Source organism: Stenella coeruleoalba (genome assembly GCF_951394435.1).
Source record: "Stenella coeruleoalba genome assembly, chromosome: 20".
NCBI classification, from domain to species: domain Eukaryota; kingdom Metazoa; phylum Chordata; class Mammalia; order Artiodactyla; family Delphinidae; genus Stenella; species Stenella coeruleoalba.
In genome coordinates, this window is record NC_137166.1 from 7731130 (window position 1) to 7752392 (window position 21263).

Below are 21263 nucleotides of genomic sequence, written 5' to 3' on the forward strand. Positions count from 1 at the left end.
TGGCTGAGTAATATTCCATTGTATATATTATATACCAACATATATATATATATATATATATATATATATATACACATATATATATATATATATATATATATATATATATATATATATACACCACATCTTCTTTATCCATTCATCTGTTGATGGACATTTGTTTCCATGTCTTGGCTATTGTAAATAGTGCAGCTATGAATATTGGGGTGCATGTATCTTTTTGAATTAGAGTTTTCTTTGAGAGGCCACTTTCAAGCCATGTAAAGATGCTGTAGGTTTTCTGTGACCCGGCAGGAGTTGGGGGGAGCATCAGAAGTTGCACGTATGCCATCAGCCTCAGTCAGGTTGGGCTCACTGAACAAGAGTGGGGAGTGGAAATGGTGTCATCCTTGAAAGCATGGGGTCTGGAGCCAGGATGCATCAAACCAAGTCTTAACTCTCTGCTGCTTGTCAGAGGTGGGGTCTTGGCCAAGGTCCTTAATCCCTGGGCACCTCAGCTTTGTCCTTTGTCAAAAAGAGAATAAAGTGACCTACCTCGTTCAGGTATTTTGAAGATTAAATGAGTTAACATGTATAATATTACATTACTGTGTAGGGATCACATAGGACAGTGGCTGGCATTTGGTAAATGCTGAGTGAGTGTTAGGTGGTCGTGGTGTTATTGGGTCACCTGCCAGTGAACAGCTGAGGAGGCTGTCCTGCTGCCTGGAAAGGCCTCTCACTGGTCCAAATTTTCTCCATCTCCGAAGGCCCCGTTCCTTCTCAGAGGAACCTCCCTGTCCATCCAATTTGAAGTAGCCATTCTTTCCCTCGGCCCCTTTCTCTTCACCCTCAGAGCCCATTTCATAATTGTTATCACCTGTGACTTCGTGCACCCTCATTCAAGCACTGTGTCCCCACCAGCCTGTGGGTGCCATGCTGGTGGTCTGTGGGTTCGCCATGGCCTGCGGTGCCTTGTGTATGGACACACATTACAGTGTTGGACGCAGGACTTCACGAAGCCGTCTCCTTCTTCAGTGCTTGTGGGCCACATGCTTGGCACCTTGCTTGCCTGGTTCTGGTGGCTTCCCACTGGTGAGGTGTAGCCAGGTGGCCAAGAACTTGGGCCGAGGAGTCAGACGAACTAGGGTTCCAATCTTGGCTAACCACCTACTGACTGTGTGATGGAGGGAAACTTACCTAAGTTCTCTGAGTCTCAACTTCCTCACCTGTCCGTGGTGAGAATACTGCCCAGTGGAAAGCTTATGAGTTCTTAACACAGTTCCTGGAACTTAGCATGTACCACTAAAGGTGACTGTTGTCATCCTCATTCCTAACGAGACAGCCATCCACCTGTCATTGTGGCGCTGGTAAGAATTGCCTCAATTTCCCTGCCCCCACCTGCAGTAGAGTTGCATCTTGTGTTAGCAGGGATCACAGAGAGAACATGTTAATGAATGATTTGGTTGAACTCAAAGGAATCGTCCAGGGCCTCAGATTGCTTACCTTTGAATAGAGAAGGTGGCAGGTGTGTGAGCACATGCTTTTTTAACATCATTCACACATTCCTAGGTAACTACAGGAGAAGGGAATTGACCATTGTTTCCATATGGAGGGCCTGAGCCTCAGGTAGTGCACGAGGCCTGTGCAGGTAGCGTGGGCGCGGGGCATCAAGAGCAGAGCTGCTAGCACCTGGGGGCCCAGGTCTCTGTTTTCAACAGGTGTGAGGAGTTGAGGACAGTGGCGGAGGTTGGGGGGAGCTTAAGGGAAAGACAGGATTTCCAGACAGAGAACGTTGCAGTCATTTAACATTCAAGTCCTAAATAATGTAGGCTTTTGTTATCAACAGAACAGACTAGAGTTCTGGTTCTATTTGAGGATCTCCCGAGAAGAAGAGGAAAAGAGGGTCAGAAAACCTGTACAGGGATGTGAAGAAGGAGATCAGGCCCCAGGAGATGGCGCATTCAAAGTCTGGTGGGGTGTTTGGGGGCCAGCTCTCCCCTGAGCTCCTTGTGGGCATTTTCATCTTTCAGAAAAAGCAGTTGTTTTTCTGAAACTGAAAAAACCCATTTTTTATAAAAGGTTTAAATGGTAGAAGAAATAATGTATATAAAATCACTTTTGTCACCTGAAGCTTTATATTTCTGAGAGCAATTCCACTCATGTCCTCGTAGTGCTTTGTGGTGTTCAAGGCACTTTACTTTCTCAATCACACCTTATTCCTTATTCCAGCAACCTTGCAGGAAGCCGCTATTATTATTATTATTACTATTTCTGTTTGACAGATGGGGACATTGAGTCCCAGAGAGGCTGGGCAACTTGCCCAGGGTCATGTGAATAGAAAGTGGAAGAGCCAGTAGTTTTTCCCCTGCATGTCAGGCCGTTAATAATCCTGTTAATACTGTTCATTGTTGGTATTGGGTTAATTTAAGTAGAAATGACTGTCAAGCCACCCAGTGGCTTTCTGGTTGGTACCAGAGGTGGAAGCAATGGCCTTTCTGTCCCTCATAAAGCCACTTGTGACTCAATCCTCCAGTAACTAGGAGGGAAGAAAACTAGCTCCTCCCCCAGTGCGCCCCCAAGTAGCCATGTAGACACCCTTGCTGACTGCCCAAGCTTCTTGAGCAGCCCTCCTCTGCACAGCCGTCTCCCACACTTGGAAGGACTTATCTAAGTAGGTGGACTCGACTCTGTCTTCTTCCCGGGGAGGAGTTGAGTGTCCTCAGGGGCTCACGTTCTGCAGGGTGGAGACACATTATCTTTAGACACCACCCAGGTTTGTATTCACAGGAGGGTATGCAAGATTCAGTGACCTTTACTCTGGAATGCTAATCTCCTTATTTGTATATCCTCCACTATCACCCTACGAGGTAGGTGCTGTTATTTCCCCCTTGTTAGGTGAGTCACCTGAGGTTTAGTAACTTGCCCAGGAACACGTGGAGTGTCTACATGGCTCCTTGGGGCCACACTGGGGGAGGAGCTGGTTTTCCACTCTCCAGCCATCTGTTCATTCATCCATTCAACCATCCATTTTTCCATCCATCCATGCATCTACCCATCCATCCACCTACCCACCTATCACTGTGTGGGCTGTTTGTCTAACATGGTTTTCTGCTTTATTCTGGGGAAGAAGGTTCTCCATTCTGGGAGCCAAGCACATGCTTTCTGAAGCTGGAGACCTCCGTGCCAACACGCATCCCGTACCTCATAGCCCTTAGACATTTCTGGGCTTCCTCCTGACACTCCTAGGTTGGTCTTCTCAGGGATGCTGCTATTTCCAGCAGTGCCATGTTGCTTGTTCACTTTCCTCCCTCCGTTAACTTGCAGAGGGTTTCCCCCTTCAAAGTCCTACAAATGTGCAAAGCTGCAGGCTCCTCCAGAGCCTCCTCTTGACTTTTCTGCAGCATTATCACAAATGAATACCCAGCTAGTCCCATTCCTTGATTCAGAGATTGGAAGTTGGATTCGTTTGGCATGATTTTACTTTTTCAAGCTATTATAGAGTTCGTGTGATACATCTAAAAATTATGTAATAAATCTAAAACAGATGTTTACAGAGCATTTTATAAGGAAAGAAATTTTCATAGAAATAGGCCAATTTGATTTCAGACGGATCAATTAAGGAAACAATTTAAATTGTCTGTGAAGAAGCAGTATTATAAAGAGGCAATATGGCCTAGCTGTTTAGACATTTATTAAGTGCAAAGCAATGGAAGTCGTTTAATTATTTTGCATAGCTTCTGTTGTATATGGATCATTGGGAGATAATCTCACTTTTCAAAAATTTTTATTATGGAAAAATTAAGACATATAAAAATTCCAACATGCAGGCATAAACAGTTGTATAATGAACCCACATTTACCTATTACCCATCTTTAACAATTATCAACTATAACTGTAACTGCTTCTCCCCTCTCATATTGGTTTTTTTTCCATGAGTTTCGAGGGCATATTCCTCACTTATTACTTCATTTCACTGGGTCGAATTCCATCCTAGAAAAGTATATTATCTTGACATTAAAATATAGTAAACTTTTGAATATAATTGTTTACTTTTTCATTGAAATTTAGCTCTTTTTTGGGTAGAGCACTGGAAATTTTCTGTCAATTTTTTTCATTAAAAATTTCACATGTATAGCAAAGTTGAGAGAATAATAAGTGAAGCCTCACTCACCCTTCCCCCCGATTCACCAGTTATTAGCCTTCGGACTGGCATTTTCTAAGCGTGTTTTTCCATGTCTTGTTGAAGACGAGAGATTTACTTACTTTTGAAGGTACATAGACAGGAGTTACATGGCTCGAAAACCAGATATATGCTCAGATCTACCTCTACCACCTCTTAGCCCTGCATTGTAGGCAGCTTGCGTCATACTTAATCCCTCATCTATCAAATCGGAGCATTAATAAGGTACACCCTGTGGGGTTATGCAAGGTACATAATAGGCGCTCAAAAAATGTCACCCATCACCTTACCTCGCAGCTGTACCCCCTGTGTTGCAGCTGGGGGAGCCGAATAGGGCAATATTGGGCTTCATTGATTCGAGTCAGTTTTGGCCAATATGGAAGATTTTTATAGTTGAGAGAGAGTTGGTATGGCCTGATGGTTAAGAAAAAAAACTTGGGGTGAGAGTGGTTCAAATCCCACCTCTGCTTTTACCAGCTTGGAGCTTGGTTGAGAGACAATCTCTCAGCCCCACTTCCCTCTCTGTAAAGTGCGGATAGGAAGAACACCTACTGCATCGGGTTGTTGTCTGGAGAAAATGAAATGGGACCATCCATGGCCAGCATTTAGTAGCGTCTGCCTCACACATGCCCAGCGAATATTACTAATCATTAGTATCATTGTAAGTAAGGATACATTTAGAAGAGTGCCTATGATGTAAATGCTCAGTGTTACTTATTATTATGAGTAACGGTGAAAAACGCACACCAAATTGGTCTTTAAAAGTCTGATTCGACTTTGGTGCAATGAAAAGAATATAGATCTTCAGTGAACGCTTGCAATGCGATTTCGAGTAAGAGTAAGCCTTGGATGGACAGGTCGATGCAGCCAGGCAGGTGTGGCATCGTGCAGTTGTCATGGGAAACAACGATGGTTGTTGTTCACCGCCAGTTTCCTTCAGCGATGTCCTAAAATAAACCAGCCTTCTTGAAGACTCCTGGGAGGGTCAGCTTCCTGCCTGGGGAGCAGCTCGCCCCATGGCCAGGGCGGATGCATCTATCCCGAGGGCTCTGCGTTGTTCTTGTGTTCTGGGACTAATTTTTTTTTTTTCTTCTGTCTATCTCTGTTTCCTGATTCTCCTCTTGCATCCCAGGTTGAAAGGATTGTAGACAAGAGGAAGAACAAGAAGGGAAAATGGGAGTATCTGATCCGGTGGAAAGGCTACGGGAGCACGGAGGACACGTGGGAGCCCGAGCATCACCTGCTGCACTGCGAGGAGTTCATTGATGAGTTCAACGGGCTGCACCTGGCCAAGGACAAGAGGCTCAAGTCGGGGAAGCAGTCCGGCGCCTCCAAGCTTCTGCGGGACGGCCGAGGCCCCTCGGTCGAGAAACTGTCCCACAGACCTTCGGAATCCGGCAAGAGCAAAGGGACTTCCCATAAACGGAAGCGGATCAACCCTTCCCTGTCCAAGCCGAAAAAAGGGTATCCGGCCAAGCCCCCTGCAGGCGGGGACAGGGCCACCAAGACGGTGTCTTACAGGACTACCCCCAGTGGCTTGCAAATAATGCCCCTGAAAAAGGCGCAGAATGGGATGGAAAACGGGGACGCCGGCTCCGAGAAGGAAGAGAGGCATTTTGGAAACGGGTCCCACCAGCCCGGCTTGGATTTGAATGACGTGGGTGAGCAGGACCTGGGCGACTGCCACGTGAGCCCCGCGGCGCTGGCGGAGAACGGACTCGGTACGTGGCTGGTCTTCCTCTCGGATGGGGCTTTGCGGGCAGCCTAGGGAAGCACACTGCCCCCACCCCAGCCCTGACCCTCAGCCAGGCAGTAATTGTTCCTTTGTCTCTTTCACCTAGGGCACTGTGGGCTCGCTTACGTGCCTGCACTGGTTACAGACACCTATGCGTGGCGGGCGGCGGGGGGGGGGGGGGGGGGGGGGCGGGGCCGGGTCCGGGGCCCAGCCACTGATGCTCCAGCCAAGGCTTGTCCTGCGTCGGAAATCCCTGGTTGTGCTTAAAGGCACCCGAAGCCATGGTAACCGCTCTGGAGCCCCTGCTCTGAGGGCGGCTCAGAGTCTTCACCCATCAGGACCCAAGACTCATGTCCCCACAGGACCAGTGCCTTTCGGAGGCCGCATGCACCTCCCAGAGCCCTTGCTTCCAGTCTCCTGCCCTCAGCGCTGTAGCCCGGAGAGGCGAGGTCTGGCCCAGGCTCTGCTGCTTCTCAGTTTGGACTTGGAATTCTCCCAACTGGTCCTTAAGCTGGAGCCTCCTGCCTCTCATCTCTCGCTAACATGCATGATCTGGCCCCATGTCTGTGTTAGGTCCTAAATGCTGCCCCGACCCCCTCCTAGGCCAGTTCTTTTGCTTTGTACCTTCTTGCCACTTCCCACAAGCAACACAGCAAAGATTCAGGAATCCCTCCCTCTGACCAAGTCCCCACAAGCAAAATTAAGGAAAGAGGAGGCGATGACCCAGGTAATTCAAGCTCCCAAATCTGACATCTCAACAGAGTGCTCAGTGGCTGAGTCTCTCAGGTGAGCCGTCTGCACCTGTTACCTGTGTTCCTTCATTTCTCAGGTACCCGTGTGTCCACGTGGTGCATTTGTCTCTTTAGCTGCCAGAACTCTAAGCCTTGGGATGTCAGGAAATCCTGCTCGAGTGTGGACAACCCATGCCCAACAGAGTAGGGCCACCCGATGCCCTGGATGGAACCAGAGTGCGTGTGGGAATAGGGGTGCCGGGACGCAGGTGGGACGGGTTGGGAGAGTTTCCGGAAGGATGGGGTGACAGAGGCAGATGCACGTTAGAGGGGTGATGATTTCAGAGTTCAGGGTGCTCAGGGCGTGCCCGGCTGGGGAGAACGTGGCGTCTTTAGGCATTCTTGCCAGGGAATCTGAGCGATCCGCTTTGAGGTTCCTCTTTCTCCAGAGAGAGGAATTTCACCCAAACAGGATTTATTTAGCAGTCTCTGCCCCAGACTGACTCATGTTTCCGTCTGGGGATCCCTGATGCTGACATGACTCTGCCTGCTAACATACGGAAAAGCTGTTTGTTTTAAAAATCCATCTCTTGGGGAGGAGTGGGCTTGTGTAAATGAGTCCTGGCACAAACACTGGTGTTTGGCGTTCCTGTGACAGCAGCGGAGGGATTCCCTGTCTCTGGAAGGGGGGCTTGTGAGGCTCCTTGGGTGCAGGCTCAGGGAACTTGGGTGTGATTGCTGGCACCCCGGCCGGGAGCAGCCCTCTACCCTGCTCAAGATGTGGCTGCCCTGAGAGTGGGGGGATGGGAACGTGGGCGGGGAAGCGTGCTGACTCTAGCTGCCACACTGCAGGGCTGAGACAGAAGGCAGACCTGTAGAGAAGTTTCAGTGAAGGCATGCTTCTCCTTCCATGCCCTTTTCCAGAGCGGGGCAGGGCTGCTAGCTGTGCGCAACCTGTCCTTGGGCCTCATCGATACTGCCCGGTTCACGATCTGGTGATGGAGCATGGTTCCCCATGACCCGGGGAAACAGATGAGAATGAGCCTGCTGGCCTCAGTGGTGGCCTTGTTAACCTCGAGTGCTTCCCCAGGTCTTCCTTGTCTTTGATCTCTTCTTGGCCTCATTTTTTCCCCGATGTTGAATGTTCTCTACTCCACTCGGGCCCATGCCTGGACAGAGGGGAGGAAGCCACCTGCCTCTCTTTTGTTTGGTTTTGGGTGTTCCCAAAGCGCCCTTTTGTTTAATCGCATCCCACAATGTTGGTGTCCTTGAGGTTCTCATAAGCCTAAGGCAGTGGTTCTCAAATTCTTGTGTGTCAGATTCCTTGGCGCTTTGTTAAAATGCAAATCCTGTAGAATCTGATTTACTAAGTCTGGGGTGGAGCCCAGAAGATGGGTTTTTAACAAGCGCCCTAGGTGGCTCTCATGCATTTGGGGACCTGCTTTGTGGCAAAATGGGGTGATAATTACGTTTCACATCAGGTGTCAATTTAAGTCAATTCAATACTTCTTTTGTTCTTCCTGAGAGTTAATCACCACGCGAGGTGCTTGGAGTAAAGTAATAAAAAGATAGGTAAGGACTGCACCCTCTGAAACTTACAGTCTGCGCTCTGCTAGGTTGAGAGTTGGTGTCTCTGGGTCATTGTTGAGAAGACTCCTGAGGCTGACTGACTGGAAGGAGTAACACATATGTTACGTAGATGGTATGCCTTTCCGTATCTGCGTGACATCTTCTGTGGTCACTGGGGTGATAAATGCCCCAGCCCTGGTCAGCTTTTAACACTCTAGTTAGAAATAGCATGATATCCAGGTCTTGGAGTAACTGGGAAGAGGAAAAGACTGAGAATCCTTGCCAGAGAGAGAGAGAGAGAGAGAGGAGAGAAAGGTTTGGGGTTCTTGGAGAAGACCCAAGACAGAGGGGGTTGTGTCGTTCCAGAACTTGCCAGCCAGGGGTCAGAGGCATAGTCAAGCACAGCATGACTCCACTTATGTTTTCAGGCCGAGGGAAGCCTTGATGCGGCCAGTGTCCATGCCCATGCAGACCCTGAATGTTTTCCTACCCCCCCTCCCCAGCCCCACCTTCTCTGACCACTGCCCCCAAGGATCCAGATCCCAGTGGCACAAGGGTGAGGTAGCAGGGTTTTCAGCACGGAGGGGGCCTCATCTTTGCCTTGCAGAGGGGGACGGGGAGATCCTGGCTACGCTTTCCCAGCATTTGTTTTGGGGGTGGGCTGTTGCTTTTTATATGATTTCAACTCCTCTTTGGTGAATTAAGGTTCTGCATACAGAAAAGCAACTTATGTAACACGTTACTCATTTACTGCTGACTTCCCCGATCTGAGCTGTGGGAACAGGTGCTAAATTGGGGCTCCAGCGGGTGGTGCTTTGGTTTCAGACAGCATTTTCCCCAGCAATGTTTGTGAAGCGCGTGCAGCGACTCAGTGCCGCTTTTGCTTCTGATTCTTCTCCCATAATGACAAATGGCTCTGTGGTCCGGGTACCATCTGCCTCAGTATCCCTTCGGGAGCTTGTTAAAATTGGGCTCTACCCCAGTCAAATGAATCTCAGGGGGCAGGGTGTGGATTGTGTCTTTTAAATGCTGAATTTTAACTGCCATGATATCTACAGTAGTTCCCGCATAAGCGTTTGGTTGTAAGTGATGGGTGGTTCATAGATCCCATCCTTTGTTGGTAGATCGAGTTACTCCTTCGGTTTTAAGCTTGTAAGTGGGAGTGTGATTTAGTCCTTTAAACATTTAAAACCTGATATAATTTCTCCTTCTTGCAAATGCACTGTCTACCAGGCATCCCTCTCTCTCGCTTTTTTTTTTTCCTAAAACAGACTGTTTCATCCATATAGAAAAACCGTTGGGTTAGTGAACTCCTGCTGTGGTCTGGTCTAGAACTGATTAGTTCTGTTTCATCAGAATAGGCCAAAGCATCAATATGTGACAGATTCAGATGAGCCTTTAACCTGTGGACACACCCCTGCCTAGGAGCAAACTCTGAGCCCCAGCGCAACACACAGACGCCCAGCGTTTTCCGAATTTCCATGAAGCCAGTGAGTTTCCACTTTGATGCTGACCCGGTGACCCCGTGTTCACATTTCCTCGAATTTTGAGAATCATCGTCCTTGTTTTCTGATGAGTGTTGTCTGTGGCCCAGGTGCTGCATCTCAGACACCGCCTGATTCAGTGTTTTCAGAACTGTTCCTATCACTGAGTGAGTCATCCCACACAAACATGCAACACTTGCCATCGTCTCTCCATTGATCTTTTAAAATTATCTCGGCTTTCACTTCTCTCATGTTTGTTTATCTCCTCCTACTCACTCTATCAGCACGATGATCGTTTTCCTTTTATTGATCATCATGGAGTAACCATGTTTTAAAAGCACTTCAGAACGAAGCGTGAACATGGGAGATGCCCTATGACTTTCGAGAACCTCGTGCTCTCAGACATGGAGCCGGCATCAGAATCCACTGGCGGGTATGTTAAAACACAGATTACTGTGCCAACCCCCAGAGTTTCTGATTTAGTAGGTATGGAGCAGAGCCTGAAAATCTGCATTGCTAGCAAGTTCCCAGATGCCGCCGCTGCACCAGGGACCCTGCTTTCAGAACTGCTCGCTGCTCTAGACGAATAAGCACCAAGGTGGTTGGGACAAAAATGACAGACAGTGGTTGGGAACACCAGTTGGTGGTACTGGGGAGAGTTGAAGCCCTTTTGCTCTGGTCCTTGAGTTTGCATTCCTGAGAATTCGTAAGTTGAAAGTTTGTGAAATGAAGTTGTTAAGTGGAAGTCTTACTGCCTGGGAACTTCCCTGTTAGGCCTTGGAGTTTACAAAGTCCATTGGTGACCCTCTCAGTCCTAACTGGCAGCTGTTAGGAGACTACCCATTTTTCGGAGGAGGAGACTGAAGTTACAAGGGTCCAGGTTGGGACTAGGAGAGAAACCCAGGCAGTTCAACTCCAGTGATGGTCTCTAGATCACTGCTCAGCTGGCTCCCAGGCAGTACAAGGCAGTTCCTGATCCCTGATAAAAATATGCCCTGACTGAACTCTGCTCAACGTTATGTGGCAGCCTGGATGCCGGGGGGGGAGTGTGGAGGAGAATGGATACATGCATATGTATGACTGAGTCTCTTTGCTGTGCACCTGAAACTATCACAACATTGTTCATCAGCTATACTCCAATGTAAAAGAAAATTGAAAAACAATATGCCCTGAGTGGGGAACCCCCAGAGTGCTCGTGGGGCAGAAGCCACTTGGACTCACCCTCATTTCTCACTGATGGACAGATACAATTCTTCTAAGCCTGAGAAATTGAGATTAACTCTGTGCCATTCAATTTGAAAGCCAGGAGTAAATGGTCAATTTCATTAAAAAAATACAACTTAACAAAACGGACTCACAACTAGAAAACCTGAATAGGGCAATAACTCTTTTTTTTTTTTAAGCATCTTTTTTGGAGTATAATTGCTTTACAATGGTGTGTTTCTGTTTCACAACAAAGTGAATCAACTATACATATATGTATATCCTCATATCTCCTCCCTCTTGCATCTCCCTCCCACCCTCCCTATCCCACCCTTCTAGGTAGTCACAAAGCACCGAGCTGATCTCCCTGTGCTATGCAGCTGCTTCCCACTAGCTATCTGTTTTACATTTGGTAGTATATATAAGTCCATGCCACTCTCTAACTTTGTCACAGCTTACCCTTCCCCCTCCCCATGTCCTCAAGTCCATTCTCTACATCTGCGTCTTTATTCCTGTCCTGCCCCTAGGTTCTTCAGAACCACTTTTTTTTTTCTTTAGATTCCATATGTATGTGTTAGCATATGGTATTTATTTTTCTCTTCCTGACTTACTTCGCTCTGTATGACAGACTCTAGGTCCATCCACCTCACTACAAATAACTCAATTTTGTTTCTTTTTATGGCTGAATAATATTCCATTGTATATATGTGCCACATCTTCTTTATCCATTCATCTGTTGATGGACACTTATGTTGCTTCCATGTCCTGGCTATTGTAAATAGAGCTGCAGTGAACATTGTGGTACATGACTCTTTTTGAATTATGGTTTTCTCAGGGTATATGCCCAGTAGTGGGATTGCTGGGTCATATGGTAGTTCCATTTTTAGTTTTTTAAGGAACCTCCATAGTGTCTGTATCAATTTACATTCCCACCAACAGTACAAGAGGGTTCCCTTTTCTCCACACCCTCTCCAGCATTTATTATTTGTAGATTTTTTGATGATGGCCATTCTGACCGGTATGAGGTGATACCTCATTGTAGTTTTGATTTGCATTTCTCTAATGATTAGTGATGTTGAGCATCCTTTCATGTGTTTGTTGGCAATCTGTATATGTTCTTTGGAGAAATGTCTGTTTAGGTCTTCTGCCCAATTTTGGATTGGGTTGTTTGGTTTTTTGTTATTGAGCTGCATGAGCTGCTTGTATAGTTTGGAGATTAATCCTTTGTCAGTTGCTTCATTTGCAAATATTTTCTCCCATTCTGAGGGTTGTCTTTTCATCTGGTTTATTCTTTCCTTTGCTGTGCAAAAGCTTTTAAGTTTCATTAGGTCCCATTAGTTTATTTTTGTTTTAATTTCCATTCCTCTAGGAGGTGGGTCAAAAAGGATCTTGCTGTGATTTATGTCATAGAGTGTTCTCCCTATGTTTTCCTTTAAGAGTTTTATAGTGTCTGGCCTTACATTTAGGTCTCTAATCCATTTTGAGTTTATTTTTGTATCTGGTGTTAGGGAGTATTCTAATTTCATTCTTTTTACATGTAGCTGTCCAGTTTTCCCAGCACCATTTATTGAAGAGGCTGTCTTTTCTCCATTGTATATTCTTGCCTCCTTTATCAAAGATAAGGTGACCATATGTGCGTGGGTTTATCTCTGGGCTTTCTATCCTGTTCCATTGATCTATCTTTCTGTTTTTGTGCCAGTACCATACTGTCTTGATTACTGTAGCTTTGTAGTATAGCCTGAAGTCCTGGAGCCTGATTCCTCCAGCTCCGTTTTTCTTTCTCAAGATTGCTTTGGCTATTCAGGGTCTTTTGTGTTTCCATACAAATTGTGAATTTTTTTGTTCTAGTTCTGTGAAAAATGCCATTGATAGTTTGATAAGGATTGCATTGAATCTGTAGATTGCTTTGGGTAGTAGAGTCATTTTCACAGTGTTGATTCTTCCAATCCAAGAACATGGTATATCTCTCCATCTGTTTGTATCATCTTTAATTTCTTTCATCAGTGTCTTATAGTTTTCTGCATACAGGTCTTTTGTCTCCCTAGGTAGGTTTATTCCTAGGTATTTTATTCTTTTTGTTGCAATGGTAAATGGGAGTGTTTCCTTAATATCTCTTTCAGATTTTTCATCATTGTATAGGAATTCAAGAGATTTCTGTGCATTAATTTTGTATCCTGCTACTTTACCAAGTTCACTGATTAGCTCTAGTAGTTTTCTGGTAGTATCTTTAGGATTCTCTATGTATAGTATCATGTCATCTGCAAACAGTCACAGCTTTACTTCTTCTTTTCCGATTTGGATTCCTTTTATTTCTTTTTCTTCTCTGATTGCTGTGGCTAAAACTTCCAAAACTGTGTTGAATAATAGTGGTGAGAGTGGACAGCCCTGTCTTGTTCCTGATCTTAGAGGAAATGGTTTCAGTTTTTCACCATTGAGAATGGTGTTCGCTGTGGGTTTGTCATATATGGCCTTTATTATGTTGAGGTAAGTTCCCTGTATGCCTACTTTCCGGAGGGTTTTTATCATAAATTGGTGTTGAACTTTGTCAAAAGCTTTTTCTGCGTATTTTGAGATGATCATATGCTTTTTCTCCTTCAGCTGGTTGATATGGTTTATCACATTGATTGATTTGCATATATTGAAGAATCCTTGCATTCCTGGGATAAACCCCACTTGATCATGGTGTATGATCCTTTCAATGTGCTGTTGGATTTTGTGTGCTAGTATTTTATTGAGGATTTTTGCATCTGTGTTCATCAGTGATATTGGCCTGTAGTTTTCTTTCTTTGTGACATCTTTGTCTGGTTTTGGTATCAGGGTGATGGTGGCCTCATAGAATGAGTTTGTGAGTGTTCCTCCCTTTGCTATATTTTGGAAGACTTTGAGAAGGATAGGTGTTAGCTGTTTTCTAAATGTTTGATAGAATTCACCTGTGAAGACATCTGGTCCTGGGCTTTTGTTTGTTGGAAGATTTTTAATCACAGTCTCATTTTCAGTGTTTGTGATTGGTCTGTTTATATTTTCTATTTCTTCCTGGTTCAGTCTCGGAAGGTTGTGCCTTTCTAAGAATTTGTCCATTTCTTCCAGGTTATCAATTTTATTGGCATGTAGTTGCTTGAAGTAATCTCTCATGATCCTTTGTATTTCTGCAGTGTCTGTTGTTACTTCTCCTTTTTCATTTCTAATTCTATTGATTTGAGTCCTCTCCCTTTTTTTCTTGATGAGTCTGGTTAATGGTTTATCAATTTTGTTTATCTTTTCAAAGAACTAGCTTTTAGTTTTATTGATCTTTACTATTGTTTCCTTCATTTCTTTTTCATTTATTTCTGATCTGATTTTTATGATTTCTTTCCTTCTGCTAACTTTGGGGTTTTTTTGTTCTTCTTTCTCTAATTGCTTTAGGTGCAAGGTTAGGTTGTTTATTCGGTATGTTTCCTGTTTCTTAAGGTAGGATTGTATTGCTATAAACTTCCCTTTTTTTTTTTTTTTTTGCGGTAGGCGGGCCTCTCACTGCTGTGGCCTCTTCCGCTGCGGAGCATAGGCTCCGGACGTGCAGGCTCAGCGGCCATGGCTCACGGGCCCAGCCGCTCTGCGGCATGTGGGATCTTCCTGGACCGGGGCACGAACCCGTGTCCCCTGCATCGGCAGGTGGACTCTTAACCGCTGCGCCACCAGGGAAGCCCCTAAACTTCCCTCTTAGAATTGCTTTTGCTGCATCCCATAAGTTTTGGGTCGTCGTGTCTCCATTGTCATTTGTTTCTAGGTATTTTTTGATTTCCTCTTTGATTTCTTCAGTGATCACTTCGTTATTAAGTAGTGTATTGTTTAGCCTCCATGTGTTTGTATTTTTTTCAGATCTTTTCCTGTAATTGATATCTAGTCTCATAGCGTTGTGGTCGGCAAAGATACTTGATACAATTTCAATTTTCTTAAATTTACCAAGACTTGATTTGTGACCCAAGATATGATCTATCCTGGAGAATGTTCCATGAGCACTTGAGAAAAATGTGTATTTTGTTGTTTTTGGATGGAATGTTCTGTAAATATCAATTAAGTCCATCTTGTTTAATGTATCATTTAAAGCTTGTGTTTCCTTATTTATTTTCATTTTGGATGATCTGTCCATTGGTGAAAGTGGGGTGTTAAAGTCCCCTACTATGATTGTGTTACTGTTGATTTCCCCTTTTATGTCTGTTAGCATTTGCCTTATATATTGAGGTGCTCCTATGTTGGGTGCATAAATGTTTACAATTGTTATATCTTCTTCTTGGATGGATCCCTTGATCATTATGTAGTGTCCTTCTTTGTCTCTTACAACAGTCTTTATTTTAAAGTCTGTTTTGTCTGATATGAGTATTGCTACTCCAACTTTCTTTTGATTTCCATTGGCATGGAGTATCTTTTTCCATCCCCTCACTTTCAGTCTTTATGTGTCCCTAGGTCTGAAGTGGGTCTCTTGTAGACAGCATTTATACGGGTCCTGTTTTTGTATCCATTCAGCCAGTCTGTGTCTTTTGGCAGGAACATTTAATCCATTTATATTTAAGGTAATTATCGATATGTATGTTCCTATTACCATTTTCTTAATTGTTTGGGTTTGTTATTGTAGGTCTCTTCCTTCTATTGTGTTTCCTGCCTAAAGAAGTTCCTTTAGCATTTGGTGTAAACCTGGTTTGGTGGTGCTGAATTCTCTTAGCTTTTGCTTGTCTTTAAAGGTTTTAATTTCTCTGTCGAATCTGAATGAGATCCTTGCTGGGTAATCTTGGTTGTAGGTTTTTCCCTTTCATCACTTTAAATATGTCCTGCCACTCCCTTCTGGCTTGCAGAGTTTCTGCTGAAAGATCTGCTGTTAACCTTATGGGGATTCCCTTGTATGTATTTGCTGTTTTTCCCTTGCTGCTTTTAATATTTTTTCGTTGTATTTAATTTTTGATAGTTTGCTTACTATGTGTCTTGGCATGTTTCTCCTCAGATTTATCCTGTATGGGACTCTCTGAGCTTCCTGGAGTTGATTGACCATTTCCTTTCTCATATTAAGGAAGTTTTCAACTATAATCTCTTCAAATATTTTTTCAGTCCCTTTGTTTTTCTCTTCTTCTTCTGGGACCCCTATAATTCGAATGTTGGTGTGTTGAGTGTTGTCCCAGAGGTCTCTAAGACTGTCCTCATTTCTTTTCATTCTGTTTTCTTACTTCTGCTTTGCAGTAGTTATTTCCACTATTTTATCTTCCAGGTCACTTATCCGTTCTTCTGCCTCAGTTACTCTGCTATTGATTTCTTCTAGAGAATTTTAAATTTCATTTATTGTGTTGTTCATCATTGTTTGTTTTCTCTTTAGTTCTTCTAGGTCCTTGTTAAACATTTCTTGTATTTTCTCCATTCTATTTCCAAGATTTTGGATCATCTTTACTATCATTACTCTGAATTCTTTTTTAGGTAGACTGCCTGTTTCCTCTTCATTTGTTTGGTTTGGTGGGTTTTTATTTTGCTCCTTCATCTGCTGTGTGTTTCTCTGCCTTCTCTTTTTGCTTATCTTACTGTGTTTGGGGTGTTCTTTTCGCAGGCTGCAGGTTCATAGTTCTTGTTGTTTTTGGTGTCTGCCCCCAGTGGCTAAGGTTGGTTCAATGGGTTGTGTAGGCTTCCTGGTGGAGGGGACTAGTGCCTGTGTTCAGGTGGATGAGGCTGGATCTTGTCCTTCCGGTGGGCAGGACCATGTCTGGTGGTGTGCTTTAGGGTGTCTGTGTCCTTATTATGATTTTAGGCTGCCTCTCTTCTAATGGATGGGGCTGTGTTCCTGTCTTGCTAGTTGTTTGGCATAGGGTGTCCAGCACTGTAGCTTGCTGGTCATTGAGTGGAGCTGGGTCTTGGCGTTGAGATGGAGATCTCTGGGAGAGCTTTCGCCATTTGATATTACGTGGAGCTGGGCGGTCTCTGGTGGAACAGTGAGTGTCCTGAACTTGGCTCTCCCACCTCAGAGGCACAGGCCTGACACCCGGCTGGAGCACCAAGAGCCTGTCAGCCACACAGCCAGGTACGTGGGGAGTTTCTTGCGTTTTGCGAGGTCTGAGGTCTTCTGCCAGCGTTCAGTAGGTGTTCTATAGGAGTCGTTCCACATGTAGATGTATTTCTGATGTGTTTGTGGGGAGGAAGGTGATCTCCACGTCTTACTCCTCCGCCATCTTGAAGGTCTCCCTCAGACAACCACTCTTAAATTATTAAATCAGTCTTTACACATCTCTCATATAAAGCGAGGAGAAGGCACACAAGGCTCAGATGATTTTACAGGCAAGCCCCCCTAATATTCTAGAACGGAAACTTTACCTCTCATATCCGAATGGTTGCAGAGAACAGAAAAAGAGAAAACACTCCAACTCTTGTGTAAAGACCAGTATAACCTGGATTTCCAAACCAGACAAGGAAGGGAGGAGAAAGGAAAATTATAGGCTGGGTTCCCTTAAGAGGATAGTGGTAAAAGTCCTGAATAACCCTTGGGCTTGTTATAGTTCCCTGATACTTCCTCAAAATTGTGATTGTTTCAGAAACATCTTGTTCCATGCCCTGAACTTGACCCTGGTTCATGACCTTTAGAATCACCACTGCTTCTGGAGGTGCCCATCTTGTCCCCAGTGGTGCGGGGCAGTGGCCCCAAGCCATCTGGTGAATCACAGAAAGTCTGAAGAGGGTGTCCACGCGGGGCCTCTTGTGAAGGCAGGTATCCGTTTCCCTGGGCACAGCTGTTCTTTTAACAAACTTGAAACACCCACTCCCAGGCAGCAGACTTTAACCAACCTTTTTGTTTTTTCAGAAGTGGGTCATTTTCCAGACACATAACCACCACCAAAGCCTAAGGGGTTCTTAGGTTTTGTCTTTCAAAGCATGGCAAGTGAGCAACTTGTGTGAATGAATGAACTTAAAACCCTTTTATGGGTAATGTGCAGACCTGTCCAACGTGGCTGCTGCATCTGAGTGGAAAGTGCCTGACTGTGATGGAAAATCTGACCGTCAGCCTGATGCAAGGCCAATCCAAGGGGGAATTCGACTTTTCCTCTCCCAATTCCGGATTTGATTTTGGCATCCAGAGGAGGCTGATGGAATCTTGACTACTGTCAAGACTCGGAAATCGACAGATTACTTTCCCTGCCAGCTCCGATATTGTTTTCCTCTCTCAGCTACCTCAAAAAAAATCTTAGGAACTGTTTCCAAGTCCCATTTATCAGTGGTGAACAAAAGATGGGGAGTGGGGAGTAGAAGTCGCCCCCTTCCCCAGTCACAGCTGTGAGAGGGGTACATTGTCTGCAGAGGGTCTCAAAACAATAGTAAAATTCAGTTTGCAGATGTTGGTGAAAAGCTAGTCCTCCCTACCGGGGTGGACCCCCAGGACCAGGGCTCTGGCTCCACCTGCACGGGCCCTGCAAAGAGCCAGTCTCCATTAATGGTGCTGCTGATGTGGTGCTGGGCTCCCACTGTAGTGGAAGCCTCGCTGTTTGTGTTTAACCAGTCAGTGCATATCATTTCATCCCCTCACTGGCTCTCTGACCTAGCAACTTGGCAACATAGCAACACAACAAGGCTAGCTATGATTAGCCTTCCTTAGAGGTGGGGAAACTGAGGCTCAGAGGGGTGGGGACACGAAGTGCCAAAGGGAGGAGCTAGGTGGTGCCAGGTCTGGCGATGCTGAAGCTCTCAGAAGTCTGTGACCCGTTTTATAAAAAGACACTTCAGGGATTTAAGTTCAAACCAGCTCTCCCCAGGGTCCTAGGGCAGCATTCTGGCCAGCATCCCTGAGTCTTCCTATGAGATATCTTCAGTGGTTCCAAAGATGCTGGCTTGGCATTCTAGGGGGATGGAATTGCCAGTCCTGAGGATTTTCCTCTAGGCTTTGTTTTCTATTTTTTTTAAGTTTTATTGGAGTATAGTTGATTTACAGTGTTGTGTTAGTTTCAGGTGTACAGCAAAGTGATTCAGTTATACGTATACATATATTCGTTCTTTTTTAGTTTCTTTTCCCATGTAGGTTATCACAGAATACTGAGCAGAGTTCCCTGTGCTGTACAGTAGGTCCTTGTTGGTTGGTAGGTCTATTTTATACATAGTAGTGTGTGTCTGTTAATCCCAAACTCCTAATTTATTCCTCCCCTGCACTTTTCCCCTTTGGTAACCATAAGTTTGTTTTTGAAATCTGTGAGTCTGTTTCTGTTTTGTAAATAAGTTCATTTATATCATTTTTTTTACCTCTAGGCTTTAGGTTAAAAGACACACCACCCGCACACTCACAACACTTCAAGGGAACTCCCTTAATTATCAAAGTTTATTTCAGTGCTAGAAGAAATAGCAAAAAATAAAAGTCAACAGCGTCCATCAGCTGATGAAAAGGTAAACAAAATTTGTTATATCCATACAATGGAATGTTACTCAGTCATAAAGAGGAATGAAGTACTGGCAGAGGCTACAACCTGGATGACCCTTGAGAACACAACGCTAAGTGAAAGAAGCTAGTCACAGAAGACCACTCACTGTATGACAATTTATTTGAAAGGTCCAGAGTAGGCAAATCTGTGGAGACAGAAAGTAGATGAGTGGTTGCCAGAGGCTGGGAGAATGACAGGAATGGCGAGTGACCGATGGTTGCACAACTCTGCAAAGACACTTACTAAGCACTAAATTGTATACTTTGAATGGGTGAATTTTATAGTATGTAAATTATATCTCAACAAAGCTGTTTCAAACAAAAAGGAAAAGAAACAACAAGTCGAATTAAAAAAATGGCTAGTGCTTGGCCGTGTGTTAGGGACCCTCCTGAGTGCTGTCCGCAGAGGTGCCCCCATTTCCCACACCTCTCAGATTTGTCCAAGTGCCGCAGGAGGTGGAGCTGGAATAGAGCCACAGTGCGACTCCTGAACACCAGATCCCACCTACGAAATCCAAGTGCTCTTAGTGGACCAACAGCACATACGAGTTTCCTGCGGCTGCTGCAATGCACCGGTGGCTTAAGGCAGCACACGTTTATACTCTTACAGTTTTGGACATCAGAAGTCTAAAATGGGTTGGCAGCGTTGTGCTCCTTCTAGAGGCTCTAGGGGAGGGTTGGGCTGCTTGTCTTTTTCAGTTTCTAGAGGTCGCCCGCATTCCTTGGTTTGTGGCCCTGCATCTGTCTCTCTGACCTCTGCTTCCATTGTCACATCCCCTTCTCTGACTCCGCCCCTCCTGCCTCTCTCTTATAAGGACCCTTGTGATGATACTGGGCCCACTCAGTGTCATCTAGGGTAATCTCCTCATCTCAAGAGCCTCAATCACATTTACAAAGTTCCTTTTGCCACGTCAGGTCACATATTCCCAGGTCCCGGGGATTAGAATGAGGACATCTTTGGGGGTGCATTATTCAGCAGACCACTGGCACGTAGGAGAATTTGGAGGGAAGAAAGTTGAGGCGCGTGGGTTTATATTCTTGTATGGGCAGAAGCCAGTTGGTAACAAGGAAACATGAATTTTGTCCTCTGGATCAGACAGTGCACGTAAATGGAATCATCCGCTTGGTGTGGACTGGTGAATGACTGGCGGGTGCTGAAGTTGGCTTAAGTTAGCTTGTTGATCTTAGAGATGGGAGGTGAACAGCAGCTCCCACAAGACAGGAAGCACTTTCTGAATTCCACAAGGCATCTCCGTGTGACGCATCCCACGTCAGCATTTATTTGAGACAAGCTGGCTCAAGCCCTCCGAATGTTTGAGCCTCACTAATGATGACACTAGCGGCGATGGCATCAATAACATATTTATTACATCCTTGCTGTGGGTCGGGTGCGGGGCTCAGGATTTTACATGCAGTAGCTCAGGCAGTCCTGACAGCTCTATGAACTAGGTCATCTTTTCATCCCCAGTTTACAGGTGAGGAAACTGAGCCTTTCAGAAGTTAGGACCTCCAGAGGGTAATGGGGTAGAGTCAGAATTCTGACCCAGCTTTTTCTTTTTTTTTGAGATCCAGGGCCTTTTAAAACTTTCTTACACTGCCTTAAATGCGTGATATCTGACTTTCTTACCAGGCCCTAATCACACAGTGGGAAAAAGCCTGTTCTGCTCATGTGTGTGCATGCACGTGTGTGTGTGTTTGTGTCTGCGTGTGTGGACAACACTTTGTATGACAACATTTGCATTTTCATTTTTCTACTCAGTATAGCATACGCCTATTTCCACATTGGGCAGGTCTTCATGTTTGTAATTTTAGTCATGCCATTATATTTTTTCAAGAGAACATACAATATTTTACTTAGTCTCTTATCATTGGACATTTAGGTTGGGTCTAAACTACTTTGGTTTTATCTTGTTTTATTTCTCAGTTATTTTCTTAGAATAAATTCCCAGAGGCAGGATTGTACTGGTGATT

At 45.0% G+C, this 21263-nt stretch overlaps 1 protein-coding gene across 4 annotated transcripts in view; it reads left to right on the forward strand.

Moving 5' to 3' along the window:
* Positions 1-21263, forward strand: part of CDYL2 (chromodomain Y like 2) — a 229254-nt gene that overhangs the window by 118869 nt on the left and 89122 nt on the right. For all 4 annotated transcript variants that reach the window (XR_013825174.1, XR_013825175.1, XR_013825176.1 and 1 more), the window contains exon 2: positions 5296-5884. Coding sequence is in view for 1 of the 4 variants with exons in the window: in XM_079906385.1 (XP_079762511.1) it covers positions 5296-5884 (589 nt within the window). In the remaining 3 variants the exon portion in view is untranslated. The remainder of the gene's footprint in view (positions 1-5295; positions 5885-21263) is intronic.